The sequence below is a fragment of the Crotalus tigris genome, unplaced genomic scaffold (assembly GCF_016545835.1).
Source record: "Crotalus tigris isolate CLP2741 ecotype Arizona unplaced genomic scaffold, ASM1654583v1 scf7180000024288.305614, whole genome shotgun sequence".
NCBI lineage: Eukaryota > Metazoa > Chordata > Lepidosauria > Squamata > Viperidae > Crotalus > Crotalus tigris.
In genome coordinates this window covers 248,642-270,440 of record NW_024100461.1, presented here as the reverse complement: position 1 = coordinate 270,440, position 21,799 = coordinate 248,642, and the positions used below count along the sequence as shown (strand labels likewise).

The 21,799-nt window shown below is 37.5% G+C and overlaps 1 protein-coding gene across 11 annotated transcripts in view; it reads right to left on the bottom strand.

The window, feature by feature from the left end:
• The window catches only part of LOC120299291 (voltage-dependent T-type calcium channel subunit alpha-1G-like), a 217,005-nt gene that overhangs the window by 34,313 nt on the left and 160,893 nt on the right, over nucleotides 1-21,799 (bottom strand). For 7 of the 11 annotated variants that reach the window (XM_039323950.1, XM_039323956.1, XM_039323957.1 and 4 more), the window contains 3 exons: nucleotides 14,317-14,367; nucleotides 6,573-6,724; nucleotides 342-451 (listed from right to left, as the gene is read on the bottom strand). In XM_039323950.1, the coding sequence (XP_039179884.1) occupies nucleotides 342-451; nucleotides 6,573-6,724; nucleotides 14,317-14,367 (313 nt within the window). The remainder of the gene's footprint in view (nucleotides 1-341; nucleotides 452-6,572; nucleotides 6,725-14,316; nucleotides 14,368-21,799) is intronic. The other 4 variants (XM_039323952.1, XM_039323953.1, XM_039323954.1 and 1 more) reach the window with 1 other exon arrangement.

Below are 21,799 nucleotides of genomic sequence, written 5' to 3'. Positions count from 1 at the left end.
AAATCTTGGAATGCGCAGAAATGAACAAACTTATGTTAGAATTAAAAGACAAGGAGGCGACAGAATTTTATGAAATTTGGAATAAATGTTATAATTGGCTAGAACAGAGAAAGGAAAAGATATAACTATTGATGTACATAAAATGTAAATAAGATGTAAAGAATGCTTAAAATGTATAGTACTGTTCTGTTAAAAGAAAAGATTTATGTTTATGTATTTTAAGTTTGTATGGTGTATGGTGAAAAATAATAATAAAAAAAATAAAAAAAAGGAATAGGACTTTTTGAAGGAAATAAACCACCACAAAATCACCTTGCAAGGTTATTCTGAATCATTATTACCTATCTTGAAAGAACCGACGAAACCCAAATGCAATGAGCTTGAAAACTGATTCCATGACAAAGATGATTGTGAAAATGTAATTGCAGATCTTCAGAGCTTCCTCGAGAATCTGAAAGCAGAGAGAGACAAATGGTAGATAACTGCATATTGTTAGGAGGATATTGGCAAATTTCATTTTCAGTTGAATCCATTCTATCCTCTGCTTTATAGGAAAAAGAGTGAACTGCTAAATGAAGAGAAGCCTGTAAATGTAGTATATCAGACACCAGGAGAGTGTGTTAGCTTCTGAAATGTTGCTATCATTCCAAGTAGAGAGATGATAATGGCCAAAGTCAACCCTCGATGCTTTTTAGGAAAGTTAACAACAACAACAACAACAACAAGCTCAGGACCCAAATATCATCAGGACTGCCTACATCCACTGGGTTTTGCCCATCCAAAAGAACGGGAGGAGTGAACTCTCTTTTCATCCCTTATGTAAGAGATCCCAGAGAGCAGCCTTCTCAGCAGCATCCCTACTTGCTCAGTATGAGCCCTCCAAAGAAGTGGGGATGCTCCTGAGCAGGCTGTTCTCTGGGATCTCTGCAGGTGACCTTTTCTTAAATTAAAGAATAAGAAGACAGTCCAAATGGCATCCTTTCCCCTCTGGCAAATTAGATTGGCTCCTTCCTTGTTAATAGTCCAGAAAACTATTCCAAAAAGTTTGCATTGAGGAACTGTTGGGCAGAGAGAGGCCCCCTGCTACAAGACATGTCCATGTAAGTTTATCCTTTTGGTGCAAAGTGTATTGTAATTGTCAGTCACTGGCATTTGCCTTGCCCTTTCTTAATCGCCTAACCGGACAGGGTCTTATGGTCTGTTCTGAGTCTTCCTGGATTAGACTAGCATATAAATCCAACTATAATCAAGTAAGCAAGCAAGCAAGCATGCAAGCAAGCAAATAAACAATTTAGGCTGGACAAATAACAATTCCCCTCGCCTTAGTTCTCCAAAAGACAGAATCTATTACTAATATGTCAGTGCTGCCTTTTATCAAATATTGCTATCAAGAATGTATCGGTGAGTAGAGACTTTTGGGAGATAAAATTCTAATTGTCGAATAAAAGTACTTCATGAATAGTTAATCCCGATTCCAAATTTAGAGAGAAAAAAATAGGTTATTATGGGAAGAAAATATCACGTAGTTATTAGAGGGAAAAGATCTGTACAGGAAGTCATTGATTTAAGACCACAGTTAGGACCAGGATTTCTGTTGTTAAGTGATGTGGTTATAAAGCACAATATCATATGACCACATAACTGAGCAACGGCATTCTTGGCACTCCCATTTGCTGTCATTGACTTCTACTGGTCATTAGCTGAGGACCCACCCCAAAACAAGCCATTCCACGCTTGGTCTCTCCCAGCCCCAAGCCTCAGTAGAATAAGGGACTATCTCCAATTCCCCACAAACCTATCTGCCCTCTATCTCTGCTTTTTTGACCATTCTGCACTCTGGCTTATGGGGCAGCAAGCAGTGCCATAAGAGCTGCTTGCCAGGCTGTGGCTCAGAGGCTTCTTACCATGAAGACGGCAAGAAGTCGCTGAGCCACAGTGCATGAAGCTATCAGGATTACCTGTGGATAAAATATAGAAAAGATAAAGCATCATGGAAATAGAGGCAAATGTCCCAATTCCAGTTTTCAATCTTCCTTGCAGTCATGAAAAAGTACAGAGAAGGGCAACAAAGCAACAAAGATGATTAGGGGACTGGAGGCTAAAACATATAAGGAACGATTGCTGGAATTGGGTATGTCTAGTTTAATGAAGAGAAGGATGAGGGGAGACATGATAGCAGTGTTCCAGTATCTCAGGGGCTGCCACAAAGAAGAGGGAGTCAAGCTATTCTCTGAAGCACCTGAAGGCAGGACAAGAAGCAACGGATGATCAATGTTCAGACTGGATTTGGCATTTTTGTCTACCTATCGAGTCCTTACCAAGGACCTGGGATAGACAGATGTGGATGTTTGATGGTATTACAGATATCGTCACAGGATAGAAGCAGTAAGGCTGTCTTTTGCAAGTGACTAATGATGAATTTGTCAATGCCAATGGTGTTGAAGTGGTGCTCCAGTTGTTTTGGGATTGCAACCAAGGCACTTGTTACTATTTATACTATTATTATTATTATCATTATTAGCCTAATTTCCAAAACAACCAGCTTGATCCTGCCAAAAGACAATAGAAGCAGTTTATCATTGGATTCTTTGCGCCAGCTCAGGAATCATCCGTGGAAGGAAGTTTCTGCTGCTACTTGTTGGATCACAAAGTTCACATGAACTCAGAGTGTATCCAAATGAAGATGCAAGTACAAATCCGCCACTGAGATATGTGAAGCTGTGGTTGCATGTTTCAATGGAAGTTATGTAGTATTTAGTGACAAAATGTACTAAATGTACTGCACATTCAGTTCAATTTACATCAAACTTATTTGGCTCATTGTATCGGCATGAGACTATTATTAGCTCTAGATGCTGACACTGGCTGACAGAATTAGCTAAACATTTGTGTAAAAAAACCCAGTGATTGCATCCTTCTGTGTTTCATAATCATACAAAGCTAGTCACTGTTAAGACATAATTAACAATCTATTTTAGCTTGAAATTTACTGGATCGTAGTATAAGAGCCAGCCACTTGTTCAAGATGAAGCAGCCACCGAGGTCATACACTGCCATATTTTCTCACCATATTAGACTTTTAAGTACTTTTGAGTTTCCATCTCTACTTCACCTTCGTTTACCTATGGCATTTGTTTCTTCTCAAAGCGGTAGGAAATAAAAATAACTCCGGTACACAAATTGGCAGCCATTTCCATCTAACTGTCATAAGTAAGTGATTTGGAAGCAGTTGTTCTTATAATTTGAACGTACAATTTTAAATGGAAGAGTGCGTCTGCTAATGGAGCAGGGAGTAGCTGCTCAGCCAAAAAGCTGAATCATCACAGCAGGAAGAAAGACAGGCCCTTAGTTTTTGGTCCTGCTGAAAATTAAATTGTTCAGGCTACAAGAACAGGTTGGACTGTTATTTTGTGTAGTCATGGAGTTAAGTAAGGTTAAAGATTTCAGGATTCTGAATATTTAATAAGGACAGTAAAATCAACATTTATACTTTGCTTATATTAGTCCAACCATACTCCATAGCTGGCCTTGGATATTATTAATTGCTACCACCATCACCACCAGTAAAAAAAACCCCTTAGGGCAGGAGTAGGCAACCTTGGCTCTTTTATGACTCATGGACTTCAACTCCCAGAATTCCTGAGTCAGCATAGCTGACCGCCTTAGGGCAAAATGGCCTATTCTCTTAGCATAGTATAGTCATATTCCAGCATTTTAGTTTCTACACTCTATTGGTCCTATCCTTTCTTACTTAGTCTCCATTTCTGCCTCCAAGAAGAGGAGATCTACAGTATGTACTATTGCATATGTATGTGTGTGCATGCGTACACACATCCACATCCACACCCACACCCACGGTTCCAGGGCTCCTGTGATATCTCATTAGCATTTCTGCTTCAAAGTCAAATTAAGTTTACTTCTGGCTGGATTTCCCAAATTTTAAAATGGCAGAACAGTTCTGAAACTTGAGAGGCTGAGCTCCTTAGGGGAGAGATTATTTTCCCTAAATTCCCCCCAACCTCCCAACCTTCCTTTCCCCCCTTCTTTCATCCCACTGGCTGGCAAGTTATCCTAGTGTCCTCATATACTAAGTTTTGGGATGGGCTGTCAGACTTATTATGGTGGGGTTTTTTTTTTTTTGCTGCATCACAAGTGTGGCAATGTAAAGGCAAGCCACTTTTAGCAATTTCTCTGCCAGTTGGCAGTGGGTGGGGCTGCTTGGTGTTGCTAAAAATTATGGTGGAGGTTCTTGTGACCTGAGATCTGAGGGACCGGTGTGGGACTGGGTGAAGGAAATGTGTTGGTGCAAAAGTGTCAAGTGGTATCATGAGTGTTACAGGTATTTTATTTTTACACATCTTATTCCATTTAATCCCCACACTGTATTTATGTGATTAGATGCATTACATTTATAGTGGATTTTGAACTGAGGTGTATCTGGTGGAAAGGTCAAAATCTCAGAAAAACTGGCTTCTTCTAGTTTTTTCGGTGAAGGATTCATTATCAGACTAATTCTGATAGTCTGAATTGAGAAGAGAAGAAGTTGAGGCTTGTTGTGGCCATTTTCTATATTCTAAAATTGGAAATGCTTTTCACATGTAAACAGCCATAAATTAAATGCAAGAGGATAAAAAATTGGCAGTGTTAGTCATCATCAGACAAAAATAGATAGTTACAATAGTGGAGAATATACTGTATGTATTTTGGAGTTTGCCTGGTTCGTGATGGTATCTGCACCTGTTTTTTTTTTTTTTCTTGCAGGCATTTCTATAACATGTTACCTAGTCTGATAATGACCCATCTCTAAGATGAAAAGTAAGCTTAGGGAACACTAAAACCCGCACAGAACTAAGTAGATTAACACATCTTTTGCCTTAAACTTCACAATGAGCACAAAAGCTTCAAAAAATTGCATGCAACCTTCTGTATGTATGTCTCCATAATGACACAGGCAAAATAAACATACAGCATTCAGATCTATAGTGCTAAAGCTACTAATTATCATATGGTTAAAAGCAGAAAACTGGCTTTACTTGCTGAGTGTCTTTTTTTAAATTAAAAGTTTTTTAAAATTTTACACAATATATCCCAAATCCCTCCCCCCTCCCCCACTTCCCAGAGCTGGTTACAGGATTACAAATAAACAAACTTAATCTAACTAACATTACCCATCTAAACTATCAAACAATGCATAACATACTTTAACTACTTTTCAAGATAAATATTAACAAATTAAAAACAAAAATAAAATATAATTAAACCATAATACTAAAAATAATACAAATTCAACCATATTAAACTATTAATAATAATCTAAAATTTACTCATAAGCAAGACAATACTTTTCAATCTCATATTTCTTTTGAATATAATCAATCCATCTTCTCCAAACTGAAATATATTTACTTGCTGAGTGTCTTGAGAGGAAACAGCATTCTGAATATTAAAAAGTCACCAAATTTAGCGCTTCCTTAAGAAACATTTGTCTCAAGCACTACCTTTGGCACAACCAATGTTCAGTATCTTGACTGCTTCTACAGCATCTTAGCAGCAATTAACATCAAAGGAACAAATTCTGTGATTCAGCAAAGGAGCCAGTTAGACAGACACCAGCCCCGCCCCAGTCATTGGAGCTGTGGCAGCCATCTGATTGGGTGTTTAATCGGGATTCCGTTCAGAGAAACGGACTCATTGGCCTAAATGGCATCTTCCAACTCCTGTAAGCTTAAAAAAGGAGACCTTTAGAATTTCCTACTGAGTTTTATCCACCAACGAGATTTAAGATGTAAACCCAAGAAGGCTTATTACCTGAGTTAATCTTTATTTAATTTTTCAGCATATTTATTCACTCATTTTTTGTAACAGATTATTTAGATATCTGAAAATCTGAACAGTTAATGGAAAGAAGGCTGTTAATACCGAAAAGCTTTGGGACTGAAAGAAATTACACAGAACATTCAACTTTTAGGATTATTTTATACATAATAAAAGCCCTTCAATGGAAAGCAACCTTGTAGCTATTGTAACTCATTGTTGCATGTCCCCAATCCAGGGAAACCATATTCCCTAGATGTTTCCCTGACGCCATAGGAATGCAGCTTATTTGATCTTCATGAATTTGGCTATGAATTGATGTCATCTGCAAATACTGCATAACTCTTGGAAAAATATCAAAGCGTCAAAAGTGCAGATATGATTTTGTGTGTGTGTGTGTGTGTGTGTGTGTGAGAGAGAGAGAGAGAGAGAGAGGGAGAGAGAAATGTAGGCTTTGTGAAAGAATATCTTAAAATATTCAAGTCAATCATATTTGGCTAAGATCCAACATACATATTTAAATAAGAATGTTTGTGTGGGTTTTTTTGTGTGTGTATGTGTGTGTAACAGGTTCAATCAGAACGAAAGGAAATTAGTGCCATCCAAGTGAAGAAAGTGAAGATCTCTCTAGCAACATGCCATTAGCGTAGTAGTGAACTCACTACCAATTATTCTATTTTAATTAACAGAAATGCAATTCTAATTCTTTCTAGCAATGATGCTAATATCCACCATTGACCAATACTCTTCTATCCTACCTTGGGCTGGTGGTAATGCTCCATGGCCATGGTGATGACATTGAACCCAATCACACCTGTGATGAATAAATCCAGATAATGGGTGGTGCACATTTGGTGAATCAGAAGTCGGAAGCGAGAATAATCAGAGTAATACGGTTTACACTGTGCTTCTGAAAAGGAAAAAATGAAGGAACAGTTTAGAAAACAATCCCTTTTTCGCAAGGCCAGGTTCAGCACTGGCTTTCAGATTCATTTAAGTAAGATTTTTTCCCCCCACAGGAATGGGGTAGGGCAAATGTGTTTACAAACTACTATAATTAATGCACAGCAAGACAGTACATTCATATACCTGTTTGAGCAATTCCAATAAAACATGCACAACAGCCAGGCTTCTGTGACTAGATATAAGGTGAGTAAAGCATAAAATCATTTCAGGTTTCAAAATAATCTTAGTAAAAAGATTATTGTTTAAATATATTACATTTTCTTGTTACCAGACTTAAAGGCATGTGACCAATTTTATTATACATAATAACAGCAGCTTGAAGCATTAGCATGAGATATTGAAAAACCATAAAAGTTTTGGGAAAAAAATCAAAGTTTGGGGCAACTTGGAAATGATACACAAAGCCTTTTGACAATAGTAGTCGTACACATAGAGATCATTCATGACATATTTAGGGTAGAAATGCTGTGACGGAATGCTTGCATGTCTGTGACATATACCTTTTGTTTTGCAATGTCCAGATAACCTGGAACCTTGTATATGTCAAGCTTGTGCTCTACAGTTTATCCAAGAACTTAGTGCACTTAAGACAGTGAACAGATAAAAGGATACTGTGTGGAATAGCATTTTACAGTAAAATACAGAAATTTAAAAGAGAAAGGAGATATACGATTGTAAAACATCCAAACAATAATAATAATAATAAATACCCCAAGAGCATCTCAATGTACATGCTAGAGGAGTAGAGAAAAAAAGTGGAAACACCTTGTTCTCCGTTTCAGGAAAACAGTTTGTGAAAAAAATGTTTTCTGAATGCTCAGAACTAAATGATCTTCCATTTAGATCTTCCATGATTGCTAAAAGGCAGCCATTTCTGTGATTCCCTGATGTTTGGCTGCATCAGGGATGACACTCTCTCTTTAGACCCTGAACGTTCCAGCAGATAAACTCATTATACATCTAATCTCTAATGAGGAAATGTCAAGTCTATAATTCAGGGCAATTTTTGAAGAGGCATTATAATGCAACCTCAAATGAAAAGCACTGTCTTGAAGATGTCAGAAATAACATTATGCCTGCAATTAAATGATCAACTGGTTATGAACATGATTGAGCCAAAGGAATTGAATGGTATGGTATTTAGCAACACTGAGCAAATATAAGAATTCATTTGGGGTGGGGGAAGTGTGGCTATTTGTGATTATAAAGAAAAGCTAAATTTAGGAGTCATCAGTTTTGCATGTAGAGGCCATCTAGCTTGTCTCCTAGGTACTGAAATGTTGATGTTCTAATTCCATCTTAGGGACTGATGGGATTCAGTGTTCCTTTTGCATGGAAGAAGGACGGTCTTGTTTCTGCCTGCAAACCTCAAGTAAATAACAGCTCCCTCCACATAAATAAATAATTTATGTTATCTTTCCATCTGATTTGATATGAAAGAATCAAATGTGCATAAAACCTGTGAAGTTGTCAGGAGTCATCACATTATGTCAGGAATGATAGCACAAACCTGTTTTTCCTGAGTAAAATGTTTGTTTAGATATATAAGGGGCTGAGTATAGGATTATTTTTGCAGGCAGGGTTGACACTGCATATCTCTTGCTTGTTGAAGAGAAAGAGAGTCTTCTTGAGACTCTACTTTTTTGAAACTGACAAGAAAAAGGAAAGTGTTGCACTGCGGGTTTTCTTCAAATGATCCTAAATATTTGCACCAGTTTTTCAAAGTAAGAGAAAACTTGCTGCTAGTCTATATGCTGTCTGATCCTGAATGTCATGTTATAATATGTAAATTGAGACATACAAGATGAATTTGAATGCTAAATACATTTCTAAAATCTAGACAGGTTGGTAGCTGGCAGAATCACAACTTTCATCAGAACTGTAACATTCTGCATAAATATCCATAAAAACAGAGATATCTCAGTGGCATTATGCAAAACTCTGAAGAGGAAATTAACTAAAATGTCTGAATAAAATTAAGTTTTGAACTGGGGCCCTGGCTATGAACCAAGTTACACTTTCAAAGAGAAGCCCTATTCTAATTTGCTGATCTCTTATTGTTCAATGCTTATCCATAATTCACATTCAGGCAGGGAAAAAATGTCACAATTTCTGTCTTTTCTTTGGGACAATTTATTTATGAATAATTGCACTGGCATCCAAGGGTTCAGCTATGACTGGCAGATTAATTCCAAACAATAACAAAAGAGGCTGTTAATATATAGCAGGGATTTATACTGAGATTGCAAATGTTACCTGCATAGCAACAAAGCATGTGGTAGCATAATCTTATAAGCAGGGTTGCTCATTTCCCATTCCTTATGCTGTGAGTGAAGACAGTCATTGTATTTAAATAAAAGCACAGGGAGGTTATTCACCTGCAGTGTGTGAATTCAGCTTCACAGATCAAACAACATATATCCGTGTGTGTGTGTGTGTGTGTGTGTGTGTGTGTGTGTGTGTGTGTGTGTGTGTGTGTGTATAGCTGAATCCCAAATCACTATCAGCCTTGCCTCTCCCATATACCTCCCTCAGGTGAAAAGTTCACCTTGTTTTGTTTTCTTCCTCCTTTTGTTCCCAAAATGCGATGTGTCTTTTTGTCTGTTTTTCCATTCACTTTTTTATGCAATTTAAAAAAAGGAAAATGTTTAGGAACAGTTGCAAAACAGTTCTGAACAATGTAGACTGGGGAAGTATATCCATCATGGCTTAGGCACTGGCGACTGAGACTGGTCCTGCCAGCTTTGGGTTTTTCCTTTGATATCCAAGGAAGATTTGGGTATCAATTCTCCCGATTTGGAGAAAAAAAATGAACTTTTAAATGACAAAAAAATACTACGTATTCCAACAGCTCCCTTCACCTCCAGCACTTTGTTTAGTCTGTCTTTACCATGTATTTCCAACTAATATCCTATCCTGTGATTCAAGAGCATTCACTATCACCAGTTTTTTTAAGTTACAATTCAAATTATTGTGATAAATTTGCAATGCTGTATTTTATTAATGCCTCTGCATCTGCCAATAAAGTTATTAATATGGCATTTAGTAAGCCCTGCTTCTAAATCTTGCTAACCACTAGCTTTGTCATGCTTGGCATTCCAGTCATGCAAATTAGTAGAAATTATACCTTTTACTTTGCAAAGAACCACACATAGTGACACCATGCTTCTTGTGGGTTTTAAGCTAACAGCTCCTGATTTTAAGTGGGCAGGAACCTTATTTTCAAATACCAATATTATTGCTTTTTAGGAGATATCAAGAAGCCAGATTTATGATTGTTTGTAAATATTGGTATTTAGACACTTTTAATATATACCTTAAATCCATGCCCCCCTTTCAAACAAACATTGTTTGTACCAGTACATATATATCTTGGGAAATACAGACACCTGTTCAAATGATGAGTCACACCAAATAACACAATACCACAAATACTGCTACAATACATTGGGATTGAGGATGACAGGATGCTGCAATTAGTCTGGAAGATTCTAGAAAAATTGAGATAGCATCCTGTCACTGAGAAACCAGTGGGATATGTGTCTGTTTATATGTGTGTAGGTAAAGGAGAGAAGAAAAGGGAGGAAAGAAAATAAAATGATTGAGTAAGAACATGCATCCACTGGGAGATGTCCGCCAACAAGCCCACAGTAAGCACCAGATATTGACAGATGATCAAAACAGGTTTTAAATCAAGCTGCTGTATTATGGCCCAGAGGAAACGGAGTGGACATGCACTGATTTAAACTCATCCTGATTCCGTCAAAAAGTAGAATTAGAACAAAGTTGCTTTTTCTATAAATAGCAAAGTGTCTGCCCTGTAACCATTTAGCTGCAGCTGGTTTTCAGATACCTACTCATGATCCTAGCAGTTCTCAAATCATGTGGAGAACTATATGTCAATCCCCATCTCTTTCTTGATGTTTATTATTTTTTATTTAATGTTCATACCAGAGAGAAATTTTAAAATGTGATCATATTATCACTGATATATATATATATATATATATCTGTGCTACATTGTGACTGGAATATTTATGAATTAAACAAATTTATATGGCGATCCAACTCACACATAGCACCAGTGGGAAAGCAGTCTTTTATTCATCATATAGCCTGAAGCCAGTCTTCTTTTTTTCTTCTCCACAGATTTTCTAGAATGATGATGTGAAGAGATCTGGTGTGGCAGCTGTAACCAGCTGTCTAATAGCATTGGCATTTATGTATCATTTTGAATGGCACGTGAAGTGGCTGGTTGCTTAATGTTTCGCAGGCAGGGAGCTGAATGCTGCCTCAAGCTTTCATAGAATGGAGGAGAGGTCACAGGCAAGCAATATCACTAAGCAGCTGGATTTACAAACTGTCCAGGGAATATTAAGTTGAAGGTGATGTGCATGGAAGGAATGTTGACATTTAAAGAAGTAGCTTTATTAGTCTTTTTAGTGAATGACATTAAAAAAAAAGCAATGTGGAAAATGATTAAATTATTCCCATTGAGATTTTTAGTTATAAGAGGCAGCATCTTCCAAAAAATGAAATATCCACTCCAAACCAGCAATCAACAGAAAGAGATTATGCAAATATAGAACATACTTTCCCACATGGTACAGCTTGTAAAATGCAAAAGCAAGAATAGACAACCTACATTTTCACATACAAATTACTCATTTGAATAAGGAAAGTTTGCACAAGGTGATGTAGCATTCCTTGTTTCCTTGCAACACACACATTTAGATACTGTCTTTTCACACTAACAAGCACTGCAGATTATGTATGATAGCACTATTAGGAGTCTCAGACAGCAACGAAGAAACACCAAGTACCGCATTGAAACTAATATATACAAAAGCCAAGAATTATGAGATTATTTCTGAGCCTGCCGTGATGAATGACCCTTTTTGAAGCCAACACATTCAAAACATAATGAAACACTCAAATATATACAATGAGTATTTAACCACACTGAAATTGCACATCTATGAGATGCTCTCCCAGTATCTATCCAAAAGGAGACCCAGGTTTAGCCTCCCAGCCCATACGGAGAATATAGATATACAAACACACTGAAATGAAATGTAGGAAATGGCAACATTAAGGAGATTTAGGATTCAGTAAAATAAGTTGGGTCAATTTTAATTAAGTCATAATATATGGATAAATAATTTCTGGCTTATTCTTTTTCATTGTTTTTTTTAAACATAATCCTAGGTGTTCTTTCAGAGCTGCATTTCAGATGAATGTGGCACATCAGGCAGAGTGATATAGGCACTGCACCCATTTAGCTGCCAGCACCAAGAAGTAATTGACCGACTTGAAAAAGGTTCCCCGCTAATTGGCTCTAGGCTGCTCAGCTCATTTGTCAAATTCATGTCACAAGTCTTGGCTTGCCAAAGGTGTAAATCCTGAGAGTGTCTTCTTCTCATTTAGAGCTGACAAGATGTTCAGCTATGATAAAGAAGGCCTTGCCATATTTTTTATTGTTATGTGTGTTTTTGTCTGAGCTGTTATTTGCTTTGCTGTTGTTTGTTTGTTATTGTTTTAATTGTTTTAAATTGCATATTAGATGTTGTAAGCAACCCAATCTTTTTGGAGTGGGAGGCTGCAATACATCAAAATAATAAATTAGTACTCATGGTTATCCTTCTTTGTCCGGATTACTTCATAGGACTAACGCTAGCTATGTCATTCAGATTCTAAGACAAGGCCTCAAAAATGGACCAGGAAGATAAATTCTATCCTATGTTCTGCTCAAGGCTAGTAAATTTCAATAGAGCCATTGACTACTTCCCAACTTTCTTCCTTGATGTTCAACTGCATTATTATCTATTTCTGTCACATCTTTTCATGTAAGCAAAGTAGCCATTAAGGTCAACTCCACAGCAGAACACATGGTTGCTGGTTTCCGCACTTGTAAAATCATCTTAAGAAAAATAAAATAAAATAAAATGAACTTGTATCTTTACATGGGAACCAAATTCTGATTTTAGAAAAAAAAATAACAAAAATGGCAAAAAAATTGTTAGCAAATTTATATGGAGTAGAAAAAAAACCAATGTTAAATTTAAAAAATTACAATATTCAAACTATATTACAAAGCTAGCTGTTTTGTCATGGTTAAAAGATGGGCTTTAACTTTAAGAACTCACCCAGTTTAGGAGTTGGTGCCCAGGGAGATTTAAGAAAACTTACTTTCTAAAGTGTGGAAATTGCAACCTCCTTCCACCGCTATCCAACAGAAACATTTTACACTCTTCCTGTCTGAATTCCTTCTTCAAATGTGTTGGGTAGGATGCGGCTGTGGCTAGAAGGACAGGGCTCCAGTTGCTCCCTCCCTCCATTGCCAGAGGGAAGAAATTTACCTCATGAGTATGGCCATCCCAGTTAGTATTCCTGCTTAGACATCCAGACTTTAGTCCAACCACCCATCTTTATTTCAGTACATGGACTGGAACTGAGAAATTAGCAAACAATCTATGGATCCTTCCTCTATAAGATGACGTATTATGAAATAAGAGCATGCAGCTTTTTATTATAACTATGAAACATGTGGCTTTGGTAATGCCATCTAGCTTCCGCAGAGTCTTTCTTCCCATGCCCTACACATATTCCATATACAGATACCTGGAGCCTCAGAGATAATGAAGAGGACTGATGGCCACAAGGTAAATCAAATTCACCCTAAACTAATTTGAACATAAGGTATACCCAAGATACCTATAGGAAAAGGCAGTTAGGCCTGATTCAATTAGAAGTAGAGTGAGTACATTCACCCTTTCCATGCTGGGTTTATTCCATTATTGCTATGCTAGAAGAATTTAAGCAAATATAAACTGCCTTCTAATGTGGAAGAACACTGGGTTCAGAAATGCATAAAACCAGTCTCCATTGGTTAGTCTGGTGATTGCCTTTCTTATGAGCAATGGAATTCTCTTCTAGATTCTTTAGGAAACTTGGAGAAGGAATTATTTAAATTTCCTTAAATTTTGGCAAGAAGGGGAGATGAGAACAGTGTTTCTTTCTCTTTCTCTCTCTCTGCTTCTCTCCAAAGTTCAGCAGAAAAAAAGAGGAACATGCAGAGAACCTGGAGGAAAAGCATGGAAACTGTAAGTTAGAAACAATAATTATTGAGGAGAGGCATAGCCTGTCGGATCCATAATTGTATAAAGGGCCAAGCTGTTTATAGGCAGAACATTACAAGGCTGAGTGGCATATATAGAATAGCTCTAAAGTAGATGACCCAGACATCATCCAAAAATCTCTTTCTGAAAGCAGCAAAGGAGGACAATGTTTATGATGAGAAATAAAATTATCCAAAAACCAAGACAACATATAAATATCCCAAATTAATTGTGTCAGTGATAGGTCAAGCCTGCAGATGTTTAAATCAAAACAAAGCATGCAGAGTAGAGAGTGAGCAAAGAAAGACCTTCCACTACACACAGTCCAGTGAGATGACTCAAAGAACCCATGGCCAGCCGTTAAGTCACACAGCACAAAAAGTCACGTGAGACAAAGACGGCAAGGACATCCCAGTACCTGGCACTGCACTGGCTGAGCTGTCCATTATTACATCATCCAGCATTAGATCTAGAAGAATGAAAGGTCATTAAATCACCTGAGAGGACAGGAAGCAAACCCTTCATCCCACTTCCAGCATTCATCACTATTATGGCAAGGCAAACCAAGACACCCCCCCCCCCAATGGCTAAGGCATTTCCTATGAGATACCTGATAGAGTTTAGAAGAAAGCATTGTGCAAACTCTGGAACACAATTCCACCCCATGGAAACAGCCAGAGATTCTCTCTGTTCTATGACTCACCAGAGCTTATAAACTGAACATATTATGGACTATCCTTTATATGGTGCCTCAGTTGGCCTTCTTCAGTCTGTGCCCACCTCAGGAGGCCTGCACTAGAAGGTCAGGATGCATCCTTCTTTTTCTCCATTCCTGCCCCTCACATTACTACAACCTCATTACTACTGCTTACCTTGCTACTCAGATTAAAATCTTCAAGATAGTTTTTGTGAGTGTGTATGAATTAATCATATTAGTTCTGTTAGATATTAAGGATAAAAATAGGACTTTAGAAATTCTTTAGAATAATGCAACTTGAAGATTTTTTTTTTCCTTTCTGAAGCAGATATCCTCTCTTTCTGCCAGTTAGTGGAAAGCAATTTTTTATCCAATTCCTGAATCTACATCCAAATTACAGGAAAATTATACAGCTATACATAATTTTTCCAAATTTTGTGAAGCACTTTATAACTCAAGAGAGAGAGAAAACAAGAGAGATCTGTGCAAAAAATACATATATTAGGAAAGGGTGTGCAGCTAAAACCACTATATTAAAGATAATTATTTCCAAATATTTTGTACATTAAGATGTGTACAAAAATGCATGCGAAATTTTTACAAATGCAATTTTTATGCAACCTTCATTGCAAACAAATTCAGAAAAAAGATCAGATAAAGTTGTGGCTGGAAAAATAGGATTATGAACATAAACAAACTTGAAAATTTGTCTACTTTGAGTGATACTTGGGGATGGTATATATTATTAATTGGATGTTCATATGAGATGCTTTTATTCCAGTAATACAAGCCGTGGAAACACATAATAGCTTTATCTTTGCATGATTTCTGCATTATGAGCCTTGGAATTAATAATACGTGGCATAGGACAAAAATAATTTTCTCCACTGTGAGATAATGGTTAGCAACTACTGTTAGGGGAAAAGTCTTTCACGATAATAGAATTTTTTTAGGAATCTGTAAATCGGAGAAGAAGAGGTTTACATAAATAGGAGCAGCATTTTATTTGGAAGCGTTTATATGGAAGTTCCCTACGGGATTACTGGCTATATTCCCAAAAGACACTAAATTAGGGTGAACCATGTGTGGCCCTTAAGTTCCTTTCTTGCATCCTTCAGAGGCTTCTCTGACCATGACAGCTGAAAACTTCCCATATAGAAGTGGTCAGCACATGAAAAAGATGGGTAAGGCCACACTTGGAATACTGCATCCAGTTTTGGTCACCACGATGTAAAAAAGATGTTGAGACTCTAGAAAGAGTACAGAGAAGAGCAACAAGGATGATTAGGGGACTGGAGACTAAAGCATATAAGGAATGGTTGCTGGAATTGGGTAGGTCTAGTTTAACAAAGAGAAGGACGAGGGGAGACATGATAGCAGTGTTCCAATATCTCAGGGGCTGCCACAAAGAAGAGGGAGTCAAACTATTCTCCAAAGCGCCCAAAGGCAGGACAAGAAGCAATGGATTGAAATTAATCAAGGAGAGAAGCAACCTAGAACTAAGGAGAAACTTTCTGCCAGTTAGAACAATTAATCGATGGAACAACCTGCCTCCAGAAGTTGTGAATGCTCCATCACTGGAAGTTTTAAAGAAGAGACTGGACAGCCATTTGTCCGAAATGGTATAGGGTTTCCTGCCTGAGCAGGGGGTTGGACTAGATGACCTCCAAGGTAACTTCCAACTTTATTATTATTATTATTATTATTATTATCATTCATCGCACAGTCAGCCAGATATTCAGACTGGATTTGGCATTTTGTCTACCTATCGAGTCCTTACCCAGGACCTGGGATAGGCAGATGTGGATGTTTGATGGTATTACAGGTATCGTCGCAGGATGGAAGCAGTTCCTAATAAGGCCGCCTTTTGCAATTGACTAATAGCGAATTTGTCAATGCCAATGGTGTTCAAGTGGTGCTCCAGTTGTTTTGGGATTGCACCCAAGGAGCCTATGACTATTGGTACTACCCTTGCTTGCTTTTGCCACAGTCTTTCTATTTCTATTTGTAGGTCTTTGTATTTTGTTATCTTCTCCAGTTCTTTCTCTTCTATTCTGCTGTCTCCAGGCACTGCCACGTCCACTATCCAGACTTTTTTGTCTTTCTTATCGACAATTGTTAAGTCTGGGGTGTTATGTTGCAGGTGCTTGTCTGTTTGAATTCTGAAGTCCCAGAGCAGTTTAATTTTATCATTTTCTATGACTTTCTCTATTTTATGATCCCACCAGTTTTTGCTTACAGGCAAATGATATTTTTTGCAGATCTTCCAATGCACCATTGTTGCTACTTTGTCATGCCGCTGCTTGTAATCAGTCTGTGCAATCTTCTTGCAAGAGCTTACCAAGTGGTCCACTGTTTCTTCAGCTTCTTTGCATAGGCAGTACTTACTGTCTGTTGCTGTCTTCTCAATTTTGACTTTGTATGCATTTGTCCTTAAGGCTTGGTCTTGTGCAGCCAGAATTAGTCCCTCGGTCTCTTTCTTCAATTTTCCTGCTCTTAGCCATTGCCAGGTTTTATTATTATCTGCTTTCTCAGCTATTTTTTTCATGTATTGGCCATGTAGTGCTTTGTCTTCCCATGCCTCTATTCTGTTCTTCATTTGGTCTTTCTTGTAGGCCAGTTTGGTCTCTCCAGTAGTTAGTAAGCCTTCCTGATATACTAATTTCAGTGCATCTTCATCATTGTTCTTCAGATATTCTTCCAAAGCCATTTTTTCTTCTTCAACCATCTGATGTACTTGTAGCATTCCACGCCCACCTATTTGCCTTGGTAGATAAAGTCTATCAATGTCACTGCGTGGATGAAGGGCGTGATTCATTGTCATTATTTTTCTGGTCTGCCTATCCATTGCTTTTAGTTCTGCTTGAGTCCAGTCCACTATTCCAGCTGTGTACCTAATGACTGGGATTGCCCAGGTGTTGATTGCCTTTATGGTATTTCTTCCATTGAGTTTGGATTTTAAGATCTTCTTCACTCTCTTGATGTATTCACCTCTAATCTTTTTCTTGACTTCAGTGTGCTTGATGTTGTCAGCTTGAAGGATACCCAAGTATTTGTAGTATTCTTCCTCATCCAGACTCTTAATGTTATTTTCGTGGGGCATCTTGATTCCTTCAGTTTTCACTATTTTTCCTTGTTTGATAGTAAGTGTGGCACATTTGTCCAAGCCAAACTCCATTACAATATCTTGGCTATATATACGGACAGTGTTGAGCAGCGATTCTATTTCAGATGATGTTTTTCCATACAGCTTCAGATCATCCATGTAAAGGAGGTGGGATAGTCTGGCAGATGTTTTTGATGTTTGATAGCCATGTCCTGAGTTATTCAGTATTGTTGACAGAGGAAACAGTGCAATAACAAATAGTAATGGTGATAATGAATCTCCTTGAAATATTCCTCTCTTGATATTAACCTCTCCCAGCTTCTCACCATTGATCTGCAACTGTGTCTTCCATTGTGCCATCGATTTTGCACAAATTTTCTGATGTTTCTACTTACTCCTGTTATTTCTAGGCACTTGATTATCCAATCATGTGGCAGAGAGTCAAATGCCTTTTTGTAGTCAATCCATGCCACATTCAGGTTGGTCTTCCTTATTATTATTATTATTATTATTATTATTATTATTATTATTATTATTCATCGCACAGTCAGCCAGATGTTCAGACTGGATTTGGCATTTTGTCTACCTATCGAGTCCTTACCCAGGACCTGGGATAGGCAGATGTGGATGTTTGATGGTATTACAGATATCGTCGCAGGATGGAAGCAGTTCCTAGTAAGGCCGCCTTTTGCAATTGACTAATAGCGAATTTGTCAATGCCAATGGTGTTCAAGTGGTGCTCCAGTTGTTTTGGGATTGCACCCAAGGAGCCTATGACTATTGGTACTACCCTTGCTTGCTTTTGCCACAGTCTTTCTATTTCTATTTGTAGGTCTTTGTATTTTGTTATCTTCTCCAGTTCTTTCTCTTCTATTCTGCTATCTCCAGGCACTGCCACGTCCACTATCCAGACTTTTTTGTCTTTCTTATCGACAATTGTTAAGTCTGGGGTGTTATGTTGCAGGTGCTTGTCTGTTTGAATTCTGAAGTCCCAGAGCAGTTTAATTTTATCATTTTCTATGACTTTCTCTATTTTATGATCCCACCAGTTTTTGCTTACAGGCAAATGATATTTTTTGCAGATCTTCCAATGCACCATTGTTGCTACTTTGTCATGCCGCTGCTTGTAATCAGTTTGTGCAATCTTCTTGCAACAGCTTACCAAGTGGTCCACTGTTTCTTCAGCTTCTTTGCATAGGCGGCACTTACTGTCTGTTGCTGTCTTCTCAATTTTGACTTTGTATGCATTTGTCCTTAAGGCTTGGTCTTGTGCAGCCAGAATTAGTCCCTCGGTCTCTTTCTTCAATTTTCCTGCTCTTAGCCATTGCCAGGTTTTATTATTATCTGCTTTCCCAGCTATTTTTTTCATGTATTGGCCATGTAGTGCTTTGTCTTCCCATGCCTCTATTCTGTTCTTCATTTGGTCTTTCTTGAAGGCCAGTTTGGTCTCTCCAGTAGTTAGTAAGCCTTCCTGATATACTAATTTCAGTGCATCTTCATCATTGTTCTTCAGATATTCTTCCAAAGCCATTTTTTCTTCTTCAACCATCTGATGTACTTGTAGCATTCCACGCCCACCTATTTGCCTTGGTAGATAAAGTCTATCAATGTCACTGCGTGGATGAAGGGCATGATTCATTGTCATTATTTTTCTGGTCTGCCTATCCATTGCTTTTAGTTCTGCTTGAGTCCAGTCCACTATTGCCTTTATGGTATTTCCTCCATTGAGTTTGGATTTTAAGATCTTCTTCACTCTCTTGATGTATTCACCTCTAATCTTTTTCTTGACTTCAGTGTGCTTGATGTTGTCAGCTTGAAGGATACCCAAGTATTTGTAGTACTCTTCCTCATCCAGACTCTTAATGTTATTTTCGTGGGGCATCTTGATTCCTTCAGTTTTCATATTTTTCCTTGTTTGATAGTAAGTGTGGCACATTTGTCCAAGCCAAACTCCATTACAATATCTTGGCTATATATACGGACAGTGTTGAGCAGCGATTCTATTTCAGATGATGTTTTTCCATACAGCTTCAGATCATCCATATAAAGGAGGTGGGATAGTCTGGCAGATGTTTTTGATGTTTGATAGCCATGTCCTGAGTTATTCAGTATTGTTGACAGAGGAAACAGTGCAATAACAAATAGTAATGGTGATAATGAATCTCCTTGAAATATTCCTCTCTTGATATTAACCTCTCCCAGCCTTCACCATTGATCTGCAACTGTGTCTTCCATTGTGCCATCGATCTTTGCACAAATTTTCTGATGTTTCTACTGACTCCTGTTATTTCTAGGCACTTTATTATCCAATCATGTGGCAGAGAGTCAAATGCCTTTTTGTAGTCAATCCATGCCACATTCAGGTTGGTCTTCCTTCTCTTGCAGTTTTCCAAGATCATTTTGTCTATTAGGAGTTGATCTTTTGTTCCTCTGCTGTTGGGGCGGTTTCCTTTCTGCTCAGGTGGAAAGAGATTGTTTTCAACTAGATGCTGTTGCACTGCATCAGCTATTATTATTATTATTATTATTATTATTATTATTATTTATTATTATTATTATTATTATCGATCATCGCACAGTCAGCCAGATGTTCAGACTGGATTTGGCATTTTGTCTACCTATCGAGTCCTTACCCAGGATCTGGGATAGGCAGATGTGGATGTTTGATGGTATTACAGATATCGTCGCAGGATGGAAGCAGTTCCTAATAAGGCGCCTTTTGCAATTGACTAATAGCGAATTTGTCAATGCCAATGGTGTTCAAGTGGTGCTCCAGTTGTTTTGGGATTGCACCCAAGGAGCCTATGACTATTGGTACTACCCTTGCTTGCTTTTGCCACAGTCTTTCTATTTCTATTTGTAGGTCTTTGTATTTTGTTATCTTCTCCAGTTCTTTCTCTTCTATTCTGCTATCTCCAGGCACTGCCACGTCCACTATCCAGACTTTTTTGTCTTTCTTATCGACAATTGTTAAGTGTTGGGTGTTATGTTGCAGGTGCTTGTCTGTTTGAATTCTGAAGTCCCAGAGCAGTTTAATTTTATCATTTTCTATGACTTTCTCTATTTTATGATCCCACCAGTTTTGCTTACAGGCAAATGATATTTTTTGCAGATCTTCCAATGCACCATTGTTGCTACTTTGTCATGCCGCTGCTTCTAATCAGTTTGTGCAATTTTCTTGCAACAGCTTACCAAGTGGTCCACTGTTGTTTCTTCTTCTTCTTCTTCTTCTTCTTCTTCTTCTTCTTCTTCTTCTTCTTCTTCTTCTTCTTCTTCTTCTTCTTCTTCTTCTTCTTCTTCTTCTTCTTCTTCTTCTTCTTCTTCTTCTTCTTCTTCTTCTTCTTATTCTTCTTCTTCTTCTTCTTCTTCTTCTTCTTCTTCTTCTTCTTCTTCTTCTTCTTCTTCTTCTTCTTCTTCTTCTTCTTATCACAGCTTATTTAAACTGAAATATCCCCATGTCACATGTATGTGTGTGATGTCAGCTTGGCAAATTTGCCCCCCAAAAGGTTATGTGGCCCTTGACTATCAAATGGTAATCATCTTTACAGTAAGCCATGGTTTGGACAGTGTCTATTCTGCTGTTCATAAAAGGTGTCTATGACTTTCTCAAGAAAGACAAAAATGTTGTGCAAGGTGGTTAATTGCCCCACTGATTTTTGTATGATGTTAAAATGTAAGGTATATTAACATTCCTTTTATTTTGCAAAGCACTATTAGATTATGAAAGAGTTTTCCTTAAAATGAATTATTCCTCCTGGTGTGAAATTAAGTTTCAAAAAAATTATTAATGGATAATGAAAAGCCATATTATTCAAAAAGCTTTCAATAAGGCTGCGTTGGAAAAAAAGCAATTATATGTTCACCACATTTGTTATAACTTTTTCTAATGAGACTCATTAGTGAGAATCATAATTGTTATATTATGTTATGGAGTCTGTAGTTTTGTCACAGTTTATACTAAATACCTTTATTAATTAAATTGGACTATGTAATATTGATTCTGTTCACACATAATACTATGTGAACAGTAAACCAAGATTTGCAATAGTGGCAAATAGCGGCGAAAGCAAGATTTTTCAAAAACTATGATTTCTTAAC